This window comes from Sinocyclocheilus grahami, unplaced genomic scaffold (genome assembly GCF_001515645.1).
Source record: "Sinocyclocheilus grahami isolate Dianchi unplaced genomic scaffold, SAMN03320097.WGS_v1.1 scaffold581.1, whole genome shotgun sequence".
NCBI classification, from domain to species: domain Eukaryota; kingdom Metazoa; phylum Chordata; class Actinopteri; order Cypriniformes; family Cyprinidae; genus Sinocyclocheilus; species Sinocyclocheilus grahami.
This window is the reverse complement of record NW_015505760.1, coordinates 563,054-581,841: the sequence shown is the minus strand read 5'-3', so window position 1 is coordinate 581,841 and position 18,788 is coordinate 563,054. Positions and strand designations below refer to the sequence as shown.

Below are 18,788 nucleotides of genomic sequence, written 5' to 3'. Positions count from 1 at the left end.
GCACTGATTGTGTGCTAGATTAAAAAAATAAATGATAGACTGCAATGAACAGCCCTCTACACCCTGTCCTAACAATATACAAGTGAATACATAATGCCATACAATGGAGATGTTCTAGAAACCCTAAAATGTTACACCTGGGTCACTGAAATTAAAATCGCAATGAGGGTCAGTTGGACAGCTTGGTGCCTGATGTACTCTATTTGGTGCTTAATGATAGAAAATTGTTTTACAGTGTATTTATTCATAATCAAAATATATTAATGTCTAAATGACATATCACTAATCATATTATGTTGGTGGCAGTAGCCTAGTAGGCAGTGTGCCAACATATAGCGCCATTGCACTTCAGGCGTCCCGAGTTTGAGTCTTGGCTCGCGGATCTTTTTCCGATTAACCATGGTTTTTCTACACTAACCATAGTTTAATCATGGTATTTGTAGTAAAACTGTTGTTATACAAATGGTAATCAATCGACCACAAAAACATGGTTACTACACTTTTACTATAATAAAACCATGGTTAATTTTTGTAAGGGACACACATAGCCTACATCACAGAGATGTCTATTTGATTTTAAAGATATATATTTTTAGAGTATTTGCTCATCTGCAATATCTTTTGTCTCTAAGATGTCAAATTATTTCCCTTTGTTTGTTTTCAGTTAGCCTTCAGTTAGCAAGCTAACAGCTTGGCCTGCTAGCTTAGGAAAACACAAACAGGTCAATAAAAACTATTTTGATCAGCTTGAACAAGATATGCACATGTAATGGACATGTTTATGATCACGCACTGGAAAAGGGGGATATTCTGATAGGATCTTGTGGGAGGTTTTGAGATGAGAACCACTAGGGTACAAGCACATATCGTAGCATAGCTAAAGATAAGAGACAGTCTGGTGAACTCACTGAAACCCATTCTGAAGCCTCATTATAGCGAAGCTAAACATGATTTTGTGTATTCGGATTGATTGTTCCTTTTTGAACATCTGATGAAACTTACATCAGAACGTCATTTGTATCACTGCCCTTGTCTGGGTGCAATTTCTGTCTTTTTTACAAGCTCAAAGACATTCATGTCATTGCTGATAACGACAAGAAAGAATATTTTGTGCATGACTGCCTGATTACCTGATTTTATTCATCAAATTATTCATTAAAATGATGCAGGCTGCATTTATGATATTCAGCCTCACTGAATTTATCCCCAAGTCTTTGCCTCAGAGGCAGGCACACAGACACACACACACACACAAGCACAGTTTTTAGAGGTTATGTATATGGATTACATCAGACACTTACTCAATTTCTGAATCAGATGCTTTGCTCACTGAGTCCTATAATGAAAGAGGATATTTTAGTCCTTTGGCAGAATACAATGTCTCAAATTTGTGTTCTTTTGACAGGCAAATATTACAGATAACAGCGGATCATGACCTTCTGAAGGAATTTGACTTGAGGACATCAGATCTTTTATACAGATCTATTCATATTTGCTACTCTGTATCATCCAGCCTGTCTCTCTAAATACTCTCTGTCTATATTAAAGTACACGTGTCCCCAGTATTCTTTGTCACATTTCCTCATAATTACCAAAATGCTGCTTTGATTTTATATTTTACAGCTTATATCTCCCTATGCTGCTATCAGCTGCCACGTTCATGGATCTATTAACGTCCCTTATATCCCCTCCAAAAGAATCGAATAGAGCCATCAATTCCCTCCCCATTTACAGCACTCATTGCTTCATTATTATTTGATAGTATGTGATTTTGATCTTTTTCTACAAGACAATGATTATGAGCTTCAGACCCCAGAGGCTGTGAGGAATGGAAATGGCACATGCCAATGCATGTGAATATCTGGGTAACAGGTAGTTAGTTCAGAAGTGTGAGACATCTTTGAGATTAAATCAAACAAAGCTGAGGTTTTTTTTTTCTCTTTTGATGGCAATTCTACTAAATACTTACTTAAAAATAGGGATGCATGATAATCTGCCAATATTTGTATTTTTTGAAATTACTGATCCATATTGGATTTTTAATTGTGCTCTTTCCCCTTGCTTTTACATTTAGATTACCCTTGCCATCATCTAACACTCTAAAAGCACTTATAATACATGTAATCTTTAGCAAATCTCAAAATTAATATCCATTCATTCACTGTGCTTTATAATGCTGCAAAGCCTAAATTGATTTCAAGCATTTAACACTTTAGTTTTTAGTGTTTAATTTTTTTATTTATAGACAAATTTGTATATAATTGTAATATCAGCCATAACATTAAAGTAATTATCAGCTTATCTACCAGAATTTTAACATAAGTGCATTCCGTATCATTGATCCTGATGATCTAATATCATTACTCAGTGTTAGGTTTAATGTTTTATTCTTCATTTATTTAGACAAAATAGTATATAATTTTAATATTGGCCATAACATGAAAGTAATTATTGGCTAGAAATGTAATATCGTTGTGTTCCTATTTATTCCTATTCCTAATAAAACAGCTTAATATCAGCCATAATGTGAAAATTATCAGTAAGAATTTTAATTTCGGTGCATTGGTGAAAGTATTTTGATTACGTAATGTCGTTACTAGTTTTACTTTCCGTTATTTAGACAAAGTAGCTTAGAATTTTAATATTGAACTTAAAAATATTTATTGACCACAATTTTAACATCAGTGTGTCCCTAATTATGTATTCTGATTACGTAACGTCATTACTAGTATTCTGTGACTCCCAAGCCTGCTCCTGAAGTAGGTTGAGATGTCTTTATTTGTTAAACTGAGCATTCACACTCTCCCCACTGTAGTTTCCTGTCACGTCTCATTTAAGATGTAAATTAACAGTACATTTTATAATACAATAAGAAATACCAAAAAATAAGTTAAATGTTCATTGGCCAGGGGACTTTGGCCAATAATATCCACAAACAAGCCTGTAGGGGCTTTAAAATTTCACGTGATCTTGATCTTGATCTTGATCTTGATGTGTGTGTGTGTGTGTGTGTGTGTCTGTCTGTCTGTCTGTCTGTCTGTCTGTCTGTCTGTCTGTCTGTCAGTGTAAACGTGGCCACAGCTTGCTATAGATGCATTCTGACAGGAAATCGAGGAAGACATGCTGACTGTCAACACTTGACTGCCAACATAACAAAATAAGGTCATAATTACCTGTTGAAGCAGTTCATTGTGCTTATAAAGTGTATCAGGACCAACTCCATCACCAATCTACTCTAAACATAAGAGCAGCTCTCCATTAGGTATTCTCTGCTGTTCACTTGGGGGGGAACTACACTTCACAGCTTAAGCGGAACCAAGCAACTGTTGGTTCAGACAGACAAGACTAGAGAAGTGGTGGTGTAGCTCATTTCCTGTGCTTCTGCTGCTGCTTATGTTTGACTCTCTCTGTTAAGACTGTTGTTCTCACAGATATGGATTTTTTTATGACAGTCAACTTATAAACTTCTTATCTTTTTATGCATGATACGAGATAAGAGGGGCTTGGATTTTTATTTCTACCCACAAAGAAAATGTTTATTAGCTTTTTTACTGATCTGTGCTGTGGTTAGACAGACACTCTATGACATGACACTCATCTTTATGTAGTATCTATTATTTACTTAAAAAAAGCATTCAAAATGCAGTTCACATATAGTGATTTAACAGATAATCCTGTGATAAGCATGTTTATAATTTGTTAAAATAAAAAAGACAAAAGGGACAGTGGGATGCAACTTTTCTGATTTCATAATAAAGACAAAATCCTCATTAAAATAATTAATTATTGAAAAAAAAACTTATCAAGTATTTATCAAGCATAATCTTTTAACAAAACTGTTAATATTTTAACAAAACGTCTCAGGTTACGTATGTAACCCTAGCTCCTCGAGGGAACGAGACGCTGCGTCGGAAACGCTAGGGGAACGCCCTTCAGCGTGACGGGCTCTGAACCTCGTGTGTAATCAGACCAATAGATGGGCGAGACGTCACGGCGGGTGACGTAATGACCAGGAAGCTATAAAAGCACATGCGGTGAGACCAGCGTCAGCTTCTAGGAATGAAGCAAGCGCTGGCAGGGACGCCGGAAGTATGGCACCGCGACGCAGCGTCTCGTTCCCTCGAGGAACTAGGGTTACATACGTAACCTGAGACGTTCCTCTTCAGGAACTCGAGCTGCGTCGGAAACGCTAGGGGAACGCGACTGCCCACGCCGCCAGACTTCTAAGTCTCTGCCTAGTGTGGAAGACTGCACAGCTAGGGCGAGAGAACAGAAGAGCCAGGATTGGCTCGCATGTCTAGGTCATAGAACCTGACGAAGGTCAGGGGCGTGGACCATCCCGCGGCGTCGCAGATGTCCTGCATGGCGACACCTTGCCAGGAAGGCCTCAGAGGCCGCCACACTTCTAGTAGTGTGAGCCCTGACCCCAAGCTTCTGCTGGTCTGGATCGTACCGGAGGCCTCAGCCTCAGCGCACCATGGAGGAAACGTGTAACTAGGGGGTGTCTGCCCACTGACTGGCCACCAAGAGGGGCGTGGTAGGCCGCAATAGCCGCCACGTAGACCTTCAGGGTGGAGTGGGTCAACCCTGTGGAGAAACAGGCCTGCACGAACTCCAGCACTGTACCAACCGGACAGTTAACTGGGTCGAGCTGGCGGTCTCCACACCAAGAAATTTTTCTTGTTCCATGACTAGAGCCTGCTCGGGGCCCACCAGCGTGGGCGTAATCCCGTTGAAATGAGGCGGGGGAGAACCAAACTGGATTCTGTAGCTTCTCTCTACAGTGTGCAGGACCCACTGAGACACATTTGGCAGTAGTTAGGGACAATAGATAGGGACGCGCCCGTCTACATTCCCTCCACCGGATCCATACGCGAAACCCACGAGCACAGCCGCCGCTCCGCCTCGGCGAAAGCGGGGCCGGCGCCGCGAGAAACGCTAGTGAAAGCTCTCTCCTCAAAGAGAGCCCTCTGAGAGCAAAGCAAGGCAGTAACAAACACTACAAAAACGACCGTCAGCTCCCCTTTTTTTCCCGAGAGCTGACTCTGCGTGCTTGCTCTCAAGCAGACAACAAACAAACTGTGTGTATCCCCACCCGTAAAGTAACGCGGGCAGGGAAGAACACACAGCCTGAACGCTGCCTGCCCTCGCCTTAGTGTCTGGTTTTGTCTTGCTTTAGATTTCGTGACAGACAACACTAAATAAGACTCACAAACAGATATCAGACTGACACACACACACAGAGCGCTTGCTGAATGACAAAAGCTGACGCTGGTCTCACCGCACGTGCTTTTATAGCTTCCTGGTCATTACGTCACCCGCCGTGACGTCTTGCCCATCTATTGGTCTGATTACACACAAGGTTCAGAGCCCGTCACGCTGAAGGGCGTTCCCCTAGCGTTTCCGACGCAGCTCGAGTTCCTGAAGAGGAACTATTTCACTGCTAATTAATATTAAGAAATCTTGTGACCTAATCAAGCAGAAACATCCTGAAATTACTGTCAAGGTCAATATATCTCTTAAAATATCAGACAATGTGATCTTTTCCTCACAAGGAAAGGTTAGCTCAGGCTGTAAGATGTCATGTGGTGCGACACCCCTAAATGTAATGATATTTATGGGTCAGTGATTAATGGCATTTGTACAAATAAATAAATACTTTTTATCTTGAAAAATATTTTGTAAACTATTTTAACGGACCTATTCACTAAGGTCTCTATGAACCAAAGGACATATAATTATACTTCAAATTACACTTGGTAAAACCTTGTCGATAACACATCTTTTAGAATATCAATGAAGTAATCTATCACTTTTGAAATTGGTTTATCAGGAACATACGGAGTTCTTATAAATTATAGTGCGATCGCAACTGCTGTGGAGGGACAGAATGTCAGCCTGCAGTGCATTGTGGGAGAGGAGCATGGCATCACAATTATCCAGGTGGAATGGATTAAACAGCCAAAAGGAAATGAGAAGAACGATCAGAAAATTGTTGTGTTCCATCCTGGGTTCCCAACAAATTATTTTAAATCTGGTCCTCTTCTGGAGACAGTGACCAGTTCAAAAAGTGGGAAGCTGCAAGGCTCAATCTTGATTCTGCATAAAGTTACAGTGAATGACAGTGGAAACTATATTTGTGAAATTACTTCTTATCCTATTGGCTCGATTAAAAGAATCACAACGCTGCAATTCACAGGTAAACTGTTTACTGTAAACTGATTTCACATTTAAAATCAAATAAGCATCATCTGTCTGCTAATTTCAGAGCCTCCAGCATCAGTGAATATGCCATATCCATATGGATTCATAAAAGAGGGGGATGATATGAAAATAACTTGTTCAGCGATCCCTCCACCACTCCGATATAAACTGAGACGTTCAAAGGGGAGTCAGATGGAAAAATACACATTTCTATATGCCACAGTTTATATGTTGATCTCATTCGTCTCATCAGAACAAGATATTGTGGCTGGAAAGCTCAAACTGAGTTTATTTTACCACATGTCACCAGAAACGACAGCGATGTGTACATCTGTTGACCTGTATCTCAGTGCCACCGTCCAACTGACTGTGAATTGTGAGTGTTTGTACTGAGAATATAAACCAATTGCACCTAAAAAGGTTTTTGAATGATTTTTTATCATTGTCTGTCGAATAAAAGCTCTTACAAATAAACAAATCCATATAAAATAATTCCTGTTTTTCCAAACAGTTCTTGATGGCATTGAGTGTAACACAAGCAGCCCTTTAAACGTCAGCGCTGGTGAGGATGTGGCGATTGCTTGTATCGCAAAAGCTTCACAGTATTTGCAGTATACGTGGATGAGGGTAAGATCGTGAAATATTAAGAGATTGAAATGAAATATTAAAGCAGTATTGTTTTAATAAAACATTTGTAGTGTATTACCTGTCTAAAATTACAAATCCATGTAAGGATTTTTTAGGGTGACACAACACTGTCTCTCTCAGACACTTTGCCTCTGACCTCCGTAACATCTGACCAGTCAGGAACATACAAACTGACAGCTGTCTTTCTGGACAATCATCTCCAGACAGACATGGAGATTTCTATCCAGGTTCTCTCAAAGCAAAGTGAAGGTAAGAAAAAGCTTTTTGTAATTGTGATCACATGGCAATTTAGGTTCCTTTGCCCAAAAGCAATGCATACGCAGCACAAACAATGGAAAAACTTAAAAATACCACTGAAGCCTTTGGAAATCATTTATACATTTTGTAACAGAGGTTAATTGATCAATTCCCCTCTTTCAAAGCCTTCCGGGACTTATTGTTTTAGGAAAGGCTGTTGGGGTGTTTCTGTGAGTGCAGGTCAGGTTTTGCCTGGATTGTGGGAACTAATGTCCCTACAAGGATAGTAAAACCTGAAATCATCCACATTGTAACAGGCCAACGGTCCCCATGAGGAAAATGGCTTAATAAACAGGCTAAATTATCTTAATGAAAATGTAAAATGCAGAAGGTTTGTGTAATTATTAGATTTATCATTAGCTCACAAATGTGTGCTCTGTAAGAAAAAACTATCTGTAGACAAACATTAATGTACTGGTAAATGTTCTGCTAGAACATTATCTGTTAAAGACATGAAAGATGATATTGTAAAAAAAAAAGTTGGTAACCAAACAGTTTCTTTTCCCAATGACCTCCTTTGTATGTACAATGGAAGTCAATAGGAACCGAAACTATAGGGTGGATTGACATGAGGGTGAGTAAATGATGATGGAGTTTAAATTTTTTGGTAGACTAACCCTTCAAGTTTACAGACATTTCCTTTAACCCTAATAATTAAAAAATGTAAAATCTGGGTAAAACACCTGTGGAAAATCAATACAGAAAGTTGGGCCCTATTTTATAAAATTTTCTTAGAGTATGTGTGCATCATATAATGTACTTTTGACACACATTTGGATAAGCTCACAGGTTAGTGAGCACTTTCTGTGCTTTTGCAGACAGTGAATAGTAGGCTATCATTGTGCAAACTCACACCACAAACTTCCCAATACTGTTTCACTTCCATACAGCTTTTAAGGTCTAGTTTTATTGTAGTCTAATGCAATACTAATAATATAATATAATATAATATAATATAATATAATATAATATAATATAATATAATATAATATATAATATAATATAATATAATAATCCTTTTTCCAAATCACTTGACCTATGTAAGTTTGTATTATTATTGTAATATGTATTGTAGTATGTAAATGTAATATTTCTTAATATACATTCTTTATATATTTAATTTTTCCTTCCATAATGATTTCTGCTGAAGGAATGACAACTCCTTTTCCAGTAAGGACCACCAAACATCTGAGCAGCTTTACCTCCAATGGGACCAGCTAATGGAGCACTGATACCACTGTGACTACATCAGAATCTGGTCACTTCCTAGCCAGCACAGTGAAACCAAATGCAACTCTGACAACCTTACAACCAAAACACACCAGCCATCCCACTCCTCTCACTGGCAGCTCTTCTGCTCCACCTGTTGGCAATGCATCTACATTACATGCAAGCACTGTAAAATCTATAGACACCTCTACAGACAGTTTGAGCACAACTCCAGATCCAGCTACAAGAAGAAGAGAAAGAGTCACCACTGTTATAACACAGAAAAACATCACCGCTGTTACAGCACCAAAAGGTAAAACCACACACAAATTACTCTTCTGAAAGACAACACTAAATCAAAACTTGTCATATTCACACACACTTATTGTTGGGCAGTGATTGGCACTTTCAAAAACACTGCTTTATAATGGTTTTAACAGATCCTGGGTCAGTTTTATAATGTCAAATCAACTCAAATTAAAAAATGCATATAATTTTTTTTCTTCATTTATTTTTTTACTCATGCAGAAATAAAGTGCAGTGAGTGTGTCACATAGCCTACTAATGTTTTATATAGCCTTAATTCAATTGAGATCAACTTATCTGTCATATACCGTATAAAGCTGTAACTGGAATATTCCCTTTGAATATTGTTTTAATCCATTTCAGAAATTATAATTGGTAATGTTTAATGTTGATTTAAAAATAAATTTAATACACAATAAAATAATCTGACATGTTTAGCTATAGCTTGGGAGCATGTGTTATATGATTGATATCAGTGTTTTATTCTGAAACAGACATGTACATGACAGTATAAACAGGATATGAATTTGGGCCAAGATCTGAGCTAATTATAAAACCAGGCCTTTTATTATTGGTTCACTTTTCCATGCTCTTGTTTTTCTTTCAGCCTCAAAAAGCTCAGCATATATCCCTGTTCTGATTTTGCTGCTGTTGCTTGTGTTTGTGCTTCTATACAGAAGACACAAAAACGTCTTCCATTTATGGATTATGGAGGCCACTGTGCTCTTGGGAACCTTAAGTGCAGCAGACATTTTTTTGTAACCTTGGCCAGATCTGTGCTTTGCCACAATTCTGTCTCTGAGCTCTTCAGGCAGTTCCTTTGACCTCATGATTCTCATTTGCTCTGACATGCACTGTGAGCTGTAAGGTCTTATATAGACAGGTGTGTGGCTTTCCTAATCAAGTCCAATCAGTATAATCAAACACAGCTGAACTCAAATGAAGGTGTAGAATCATCTCAAGGATGATCAGAAGAAATGGACAGCACCTGAGTTAAATATATGAGTGTCAGAGCAAAGGGTCTGAATACTTAGGACCCTTTGCAGGACATAAATCTGCAAAAACGTCAACAATTCTGTGTTTTTCTGTCAATATGGGGTGCTGTGTGTACATTAATGAGGAAAAAAAATTAACTTAAATGATTTCAGCAAATGGCTGCAATATAACAAAGAGTGAAAAATTTAAGGGGGTCTGAATACTTTCCGTACCCACTGTATATTTCATCAATACTTTGATGCTTCAAAACGTTTATAAAGATGTTGTAAATGTTGTCAATATGCAACAAATAGTTTATTTTTAAAAGTTTTCCAAAGAGAGTCATTTTATATGATGAACAGATTAAGATTTTAAAGCCTTATAAACACTGATCAACGCACATGAAATATGTTACAAAATGTGATTTGAAGATAAACAAAAGTCTTGTGGCTTTAGAATTTTGTGTGAATTACATCTTTAATGTTTTATTTTGTTATATTTTTGGTTAACATGAGATCCTCATTTCTATGTGTCTTTATGTGATTTAAGTGGTTTTTAAAGTTTTTTTTATTTTTTTTAAGTATTTCTGAATAGGCTGTACATAAAATGTTATTATAAATAATTTGGATTTGTTCTTTTTTGGTAAGTTTTAAAAATAATTGTTAAAAATTGTACTAAATTTTGCTTAATTATGCTTTATAAAGATTAAATATATTACATTATATATTACATTACATAATTTTTTTATTAAAAAAACTAACACTAGCTTTCTATTTTTTCTATTATATCTATTTGTTTTTCTGAGTGTGTGTGTGTATATATATATCATGTCACCATATTCTAATTTGTTGAGATAGTGAATTGGTGGGTTTTTGTTAAATGTGAGCCAAAATCATCACAATTAAAAGAACCAAAGACTTAAACTACTTCAGTCTGTGTGCATTGAATTTATTTAATACATGAGTTTCACAATTTGAGTTGAATTACTGAAATAAATGAACTTTTCCACGACATTCTAATTTATTGAGATGCACCTGTATATATAATGTATACCTTGCTATGTGTACTGCGTTAGGCTAACCGAGACTTGTCATTTGCACTTACTGTACATATTGTTGCTCTTTTGTTAGTTTTGATTGCTTCTATTGTCCTCATTTGTTAGTCGCTTTGGATAAAAGCATCTGCTAAATGAATAAATGTAATGTAAATGTATTACATAATATCTTGGGTTTTACTTAGTACACAAACTATTCACATAGTAAGGACCTTTGAAATAACTGAAATTGTTTGGCGAAATCGGCATGTAATGCCTGTAATGTGATCAAGACCTGCCTGGAACTACTAGCCGTGTATTTCCCTGAAAATAATTGCACACATTAGAACGTTATTCAAGCAATCAGATTTAATCATTCAACAGCCCCGTAGTATAAGTTATATAATTTCCATGGTTTTGCTACAAAATTACATTTTATAGCACATTTTAAAGCACATACTTTCCTTCTCCCGCTCTCCAATACAAACGCACACACATACAGTACAGACACAAACTCGCACACACAGAAACATACACGTGCACAGAAACATTTAGTCAGCACTGCGCTGACAATTTTTTCAGTAAATGGTTTATATTAGAAACTTAAAAGCTACATAATATTTCTCTCTAGCGAGATAATAACAGCGCTGTTCTTGAAGCAGATGAATTTACAGTTTCGTTATTAGTAGAGACTGCATCACCTCCTCGGGTGTGTATTATTTTCTAATAATTAAACAGCCCGTCGTCAATTATTCCTTACTTCTTTCAAGATTGAGGTCTCTGCAGAGCAAACATGGGCGTTTCTAACTTTGTGGGTGTTTTACAACTGCTGGGTGTTTCTAAATCATGCAATGAAAATGATCCCCCTTCCCTGTCACTATGACGTCAGCCAATTAGGTAACATGGTCGTTTTGGCCTCGCCCACTGATTTGGTATAGTAACTCCCATTACTTTCCTGCAAAGACCTATGCTTGGTTCTTTCTTCAATGCATATGTTGAGTTGTGCAAGGGATGCGAGATGTTTATGTGCCCTTCTTATCTAACATCTAGTATTCTATGACTCAATTTTACAGTTGGTTGCAATGTTTAATTTTTATTTATAAAAAAAAGCATAGCTTGTCACAGATGCATTCTGACAGAAAAATCGAGGAATACATGCTGAAAGTCAACACTTAAATAAAATAAGGTCATAATTACTCTTTATAAGCACAATAAACTGCTTTATCAAAGCAGTTCATTGCGCCTATAAAGAGTATCACAACCAACTTCATCACTCCATCCAATCTACTCTAAACATAAGAGCAGCTCTCCATTAATTATCCTATAAATGTTCACTTAAACAGTCCTGCAGTTACTACCGTTAGTGAAATGAAACTACAGTATACTGCACAGGATTTTTTGATGACAGAGACAATTTATAAACTTCTTATATCTTTATGCATGATACGAGGTAAGATGGGCTTGAATTTTTATTTCTACCCACAAAGTCTACAACAAATGTTTACCAGCTGTTAAACTGATTTGTGCTCTGGTTAGGTGGTCTATGATATGACACTCATCTTTTTATCCTATAAATGTGCTAAAAAAATCAATATAAATTTCAGACATATAGAGACTTGATTGCACTTCTACTGGATGATGAACATGCTTTTAATTTCTATGTTAAAATTAAAGTCAAAAATTACAAAATGATACTGTCCTGATTTCATAAATACAAAACCAAAAATCCTTGATCAATTATTTATCAATCTTTCATTATTATTAATGTTTTAATATACATAAAATGCATCAAACAAGACTGATTAACTGCTGATATACTGCTTATACTGTATTACTGCTTAAATATTTTTAAAACTTCACCAGGGAACTCCAAGTTGTTTATGGTCCAACCAACAAGCAGAAATATCCTGAAGAGAGAAAAAAATGTACTTGATGCAAAAATAAATGAATAAAAGAAGAATAAATACTTTTTTTCTAAACTTGTTTTCTACATTTTAAATAATGACTAAAATATGCACACTCACATGCGTTCAAGGTGTAAGGAAAATATATTACTTTTTATTTGATTTTATTACAAATAAAAAATGCAATGTGATGCTGAAAAAATAAATAAACAAATCAGTCAATCAATCAATAAACTAACAAATAAATAATTTTTACATTGAGAAATATTTTACATATACAATCACAAGTGTTCAAGGTGTCAGAAAAATATATTTCTTTTTACTTGATGGTTACACCCCATCACATTTCTATAGCTATTAAATTCAAACTTTCCTTGGCCTGTCTTGAGTCTTGACCTAGGTCTCTATACATAAAAGGACATCAAATTATATTGTGGGAGAGGAGCATGACATCACAATTATCCAGCTGGAATGGACTTCTCAGAAAATGAGAAGAACGATCAGAAGATTGTTGTGTTCCATCCTATGTTGCCAACACTTTATTTTCAATCCTGTCCTCTTCTGGAGACAGTGACCAGTTCAAAAACTGGGAAGCTGCAAGGCTCAATGCTGACTCAGTGGAAACTATATTTGTCAAATTACTTCTTGGCTCGATTAAAAGAATCACAACGCTGCAATTCACAGGTAAACTGTTTACTATTGTTAACTTAAATTCTCACATTAATTTACATTTAAAATCAAATAAACATAATCTGTCTGCTAACTTCAGAGCCTCCAGCATCAGTGAAGATGCTATATCCATATGGATTCATAAAAGAGGGGGATGATATGAAAATAACTTGTTCAGCGATCCCTCCACCACTTCGTTATAAACTGAGACGTTCAAAGGTGAGTCAGATGGAAAAATACACATTTCTATATGCCACAGTTTATAACTGTTGTGTTGATCTCATTCGTCTCATCAGAACAAGATATTGTGGCTGGAAAACTCAAACGGAGAGTTTATTTTACCACATGTCACCAGAAACGACAGCGATGTGTACATCTGTTGACCTGTATCTCAGTGCCACCGTCCAACTGACTGTGAATTGTGAGTGTTTGTACTGAGAATATAAACTAATTGCACCTAAAAAGGTTTTTGAATGATTTTTTATCATTGTCTGTCGAATAAAAGCTCTTACAAATAAACAAATCCATATAAAATAATTCCTGTTTTTCCTGAAAATAAGAAAAAGCTTATTTTTTTTGTAATTGTGGTCACATAGCAATTTAAAGTTCCTTTGTTAAAAAAACGCTTTTAACTGTGAATAATAACGATAAAGTCCCAGTTTGCCCAAAGCAATGCACACACAGCACAAACAATGGAAAAACTTAAAGGGGTCATATGATGCGATTTCAAGTTTTCCTTTCTCTTTGGAGTGTTACAAGCTGTTCGTGAATATATAAGATCCCTGAAGTTACAAAGACTAAAGTCTCAAATCCAAAGAGATATTCTTTATCAAAGTTAAGACTCTGCCACACCCCCCTAAAACAGCTCGTTCTAACACGCCCCCACATATCTACCTCACTATGTGGGAATATTTGCATAATGCGCCCAAATGTGCACGCAAAGAAAGAAGGCGTGGTTTCAGTAACCGCAGTTAGTGTTGAAGCAGCCATGTCAGGGAGACGCTGTGTGTTTCTAGGAGAAAGCAAACGCACTTTATTTGGCCTTCCGAAAGTAGATGCATTTAGGAATCTTTAAGATTACTTACAACAGAACAGCAATGCATTTTATGGACGACCGTTTCGTGAACTAAGGAGAGGAGGTAATTCTGACTTTGCTATGACAATCTGGCGCTTCTGAATCAGCGACTGTAAGTATGTTTTGTTACTAGTTTAAGTATTTGCTATTGCCTGTTCAAATGCGGAGTTTTGCGCATCGTGTGTGTGTGTGTGCACGCAAAACATTAACAACAACACTGAAATATGAGCGCACGGTTTATCTGTCAGATGCGTATGAAAGTTGTATGTGTTGAGCTACTATAACAAACATCATTGGCTGGTAGAAAGAAAAATGCATTTTTCAGTTGCATAAAAGTTGTTACTTAAATAATTATGGGGGTGAAAAATATTAACGAATTTAACGCACCAGACCTGTCCGTTATCGTACATTCATGTAGTTGTTGACAAACGTGATGCAGGACGACTGAGTGCATCATAAAGCCTAGAATACAGTTAGCCTATATCATTCTATAATTTAAGATATGAGAGCAAATAATACAATCAGAGAGCCATCCATAAAGACAGTCGCTTGTTTCATTTCTGAATAAATTAGCCATTTGTAAGAATCGTTTGAATGAATGATTAAGACTGTCGTACACCCGAGGAGAAGCACAGAGCCGCGCCGCGTCTAGAACAACTCGAACAACAAATACAACATGATGTAGCTAGACGCACAGACAGAAGCCGAATGGCACCGCCGGTGTGCGTACACTCATAGAAAATAATGTGTTAGAATTTTAAAGAAGTGGCGTGAAGCAACGCGGCACTACGCTTCTCATCCGGTGTGCGACCGTGCAACAACATTACTACAGAGAGAATAAAAGTTATGCCTTCTTTCTTTGCGTGAACATTTGGGCGGTGTTATGCAAATCTTCCCACAGAGTGACGTAGACATGTGGGGGCGTGTTTAAATGAGGTGTTTTAGGAGGGTGTGGACCTAGTCTAACTTTTATAAAGAATATCTCTTTGGATTTGAGACTTTAGTCTTTGCAACTTTACAGATCTTCTTCATGGACCAAGAGCATGTAACACTCCAAAGAGAAAGGAAAAATTGAAATCACATCATATGACCCCCTTTAAAATAATATTATCTGATTAAAACACCCAGCGCTCCGATGCTGCTGCAATGTTGTGTGTTCACATAATTAATTTATTTAATTGTCAAAATTAATTGTCTGTTAAAAAAAAAGGTGGGCATGGGGTGGGGATTTCTGCTTTTAAACCTACGCCCTTGCAACATGCCTGTACTGTTTCACTTCCATACGACTTGTAAGGTCCAGTTTTACTCTAGTTTAATGCAATGAAATAATACAATATAATATAATATAATATAAAATTACCTATGACCTATGTAGGATCACAGGAATGCTATACATTATTTAATGTATGTATTTATTTATTTAAATTGTGTATATTGTATTATGTAAATGTAATATTTCTTTATATATTTCATTGTCCCTGCCATAATGATCGCTGCTGAAGAAATGAGGAGCTCATGGAGCACTGATGCTATTGGGACAACAGAATTTGGTCACTTTCTAACCATCCAAATGCTACTATGACCAACCTACAACCCAGACACACCAGTCATCCTACTCCTCACACTGGCAGCTCTTCTGCTCCACCTGTTAGCAATGCATCTACATTACATGCAGGCAACTCTTACAGCTCCAGATCCAGCTACAAGAAGAAAAGCATTTACCTCTGTTATAACAAAGAAAAACATCACCGCCACTGATACAACACCAAAAGGTACAACACACAAACACACAAATGAGTCTTCTAAAAGTCAACATGAAATCAAAACTGACCATAAATTCCTTTTAATGCACACACTCCTGGAATATTATTCCATAGGGAAAACATGTTTGTAATCTTTTATAAAAATGTAAAAACAAATGTCCTTTTATGTGAAGCCACATGCGAGGTGCCGAGGTCTGCTGGTCAGAGACGGGTGCTTCATAAAGTTTTGAAACATTTAAAAAAATATTTTGTAGCTTGTATTAATCTCGTTAAGTTACACGATTCCATCAACTGAGGCTTAATTATGTTAGCTTCAAACCACCGATCAGAGATCTAACATTTCAAAATCCATGAATTTCAGAACCCATGAATGGTTTTAACTGAGGGTCCGCTTTATAATGTAGATGTATTTTTAATTAACTTAATGAATTTTAATACGTGTGTGTGTGTATAATACAAAAAGAAGAATACAAATATTCTTCTATTTGTATTATCCACCACGTACAAGTATTATTTAATTCCTTCTAATTAACCTATTTGCCAAGCCCTGGCAACAACAAGCACTAGCTACACAAAGAACACACAGATTTTACAGAACCCTGATATCTGATGTTATTTAATAATTTGTACATTACGTTTAATAAATTAAAACAACTGGTTTGTAACAAATACATTTTTGTTGCGTTTACACAGATTTGACCACCAGGTGCCGCCAGTCCGTAGTGTTTTGAGCACTTCGAAACAGTGAATCATTTTGCGAAGTAAATGATTCAGAGATTCGAAAAGCTTTGTTTCCCCTTTCACTATTTTTGGTCATGTTTTTTGTTACAAGTAATTGCATCTTTCTAAATGTAGTCTGTGAAAACCGGTATACACTGAAATGGTATGGCAATAATAGCTAGCACATAAAGAGATGGTTTATCTTTGGGATACATTAAGAATCTTGATGTATTAGGTTATAACTGAAATATTCCCATTGAATATTGTTTTAGTCCATTTCATATCTCATATTAAGGATTTAAAGTTTTAAAAGAGACGATTTTAAAGAAATTCAATACACACCCAAAATCCAAAATTAAAAAACTTATAGCTCAGCATATAATCGCTGTCCCATTTGTGTTACTGTTGCTCATGTTGATTGTGTTTCTATACAGAAGACACCAGAACCAAAAAAAAAAAGTGAGACACAACCAAATCAGCAGCACTTCCTCTGTCCTTTTACGTAATCACATCCTACACATTTCCAGTCCATTTATCTACATTTGTACTTTTTCTATTCAGAATGGATATGCCACCTCCATTCAAACCTCCCCCACCACCAGTGAAATACACATCAGTGAGGAACCATGATGTCCCTATGACTGATATTCTAATGTGAATGTATCATGCTCTTGAGAACCCACAAACCGTGGGCCACAAATATGCTGACAGGACGATTTTTCCCTAAAGGCCTCACTCAGAAATGAAAATTGTTTCATGAATTACTCATCCTGATGAAGTTTCTTTCATCTTCAAAACACAAATAAAGATATTTTTAATGAAAGCTGAGCGATTTCTGTCCTTCCATTGAAAGTCCACACAACCAATACTTTGATGCTTCAAAAAGTTCATGAAGGCATTGTAAATGTAACCCATATGAATCACCCGGTTTAATTCAGGCCTTCTGAAAAGGCGCTCACTTTATATGAAGTTTTATTCACAATAAAACATCGATCAGTACATAAAGAACATAAAATATATTATGTTTATATGTTTATCATTTTCATTTTGGAGCGAATTTTTAAAGTACTTTTTCATTATTTTCTCTGTATTTCTGAATAGGATGTAAGTTAAACTTGTTACTCTTAGGAATAATTTGGGTTTGTTATTTTTCGGTAATTTTGCTTAACTATGCTTTACAGACATAAAATATATTATCGAAAATCTTGTGTTTTAATTAGCGCGCAAACTACTCCTACATCATAACTATGTAAAAAAAAAAATCCCTGAAATGTGTGAATTTACAAAAAAAAAAAAAAAAAGTGTGTGAGGGTGCGAGGAGGTGGGGTCAAAACCCGGGTAAATTCCAGAAATATGAAATATGACTAGGCCTAAGGTAAATAACTTTAGAGTTTAATAATAATTAGTATTATTATGATTATTTAAAATAATAATAATATGTTCAATAGATGAGACACTTATTGCAATATTTGATTTTTAATTCCATTACAATACAACTACAAAGAAAATATAGTGAGTGCTATTACTATCAGATAGCTTTGCAATAAAGCCTACATGCTAACACTGACCTCCTGTTGTGGCTGCATGTTCTGCTAACAAAGCGAAGGCTATCAGCTAATAGTTTCAGGCCCCATAAAACCTCAGTTTACACCTCAGATTCTCGAGACAAACCAACTGCCAAAACCACATCAGACTGTATGTATCCATAACCTTACAGGTCTAATCTCCAAATACAAACCCCAGCTCTGGTCACCATTTATTATAACTTGCAATAACAGCACAGCTGGTGGTTGTTTATATGGTGCTTAAAGCAAATTAGGCTGAATTTCTGGTTTTGTTCAGGCTGCTCATACAACATTCGGCATTTTAAAACGCGGTTTACTCCTGAGAACAAGCCTTTATTAAATGTGGGAGAAGATGGAGATGGAAAGGCATTTTTAATTAATGAACAGCGACATATGCCTGATAGAGAGTGAGTGTGTGTG

At 36.3% G+C, this 18,788-nt stretch overlaps 1 protein-coding gene and 1 long non-coding RNA gene across 3 annotated transcripts; both read left to right on the top strand.

Moving 5' to 3' along the window:
* Positions 1–3,362: 3,362 nt before the first annotated feature.
* Positions 3,363–6,502, top strand: LOC107556878 (nectin-3). The gene is made up of 4 exons (XM_016240124.1): positions 3,363–3,492; positions 5,834–6,199; positions 6,269–6,387; positions 6,458–6,502. The coding sequence occupies exons 1-4, from the start codon at positions 3,483–3,485 to the stop codon at positions 6,488–6,490; spliced, it is 528 nt and encodes a 175-aa protein (XP_016095610.1). The 5' UTR covers positions 3,363–3,482; the 3' UTR covers positions 6,491–6,502.
* A 47-nt stretch (positions 6,503–6,549) lies between these two features.
* On the top strand, positions 6,550–13,623 carry LOC107556879 (uncharacterized). Of its 2 annotated transcripts, XR_001605326.1 has the most exons (6): positions 6,550–6,580; positions 6,716–6,831; positions 6,948–7,101; positions 8,300–8,671; positions 13,346–13,464; positions 13,542–13,623. It is a non-coding gene; the product is annotated as an uncharacterized lncRNA (long non-coding RNA). The 2 variants fall into 2 exon arrangements; XR_001605327.1 differs by lacking the exons at positions 13,346–13,464; positions 13,542–13,623 and adding an exon at positions 9,272–9,327.
* The last annotated feature ends 5,165 nt before the right edge of the window (positions 13,624–18,788 follow it).

What these genes read in the sequence shown, in the direction of transcription:
- LOC107556878 (XM_016240124.1), top strand. An exon ending in CACAACGCTGCAATTCACAG is followed by an intron (nt 6,200 to 6,268) that starts GTAAACTGTTTA and finishes TGCTAATTTCAG; the next exon opens with AGCCTCCAGCATCAGTGAAT. An exon ending in ATAAACTGAGACGTTCAAAG is followed by an intron (nt 6,388 to 6,457) that starts GGGAGTCAGATG and finishes TCGTCTCATCAG; the next exon opens with AACAAGATATTGTGGCTGGA.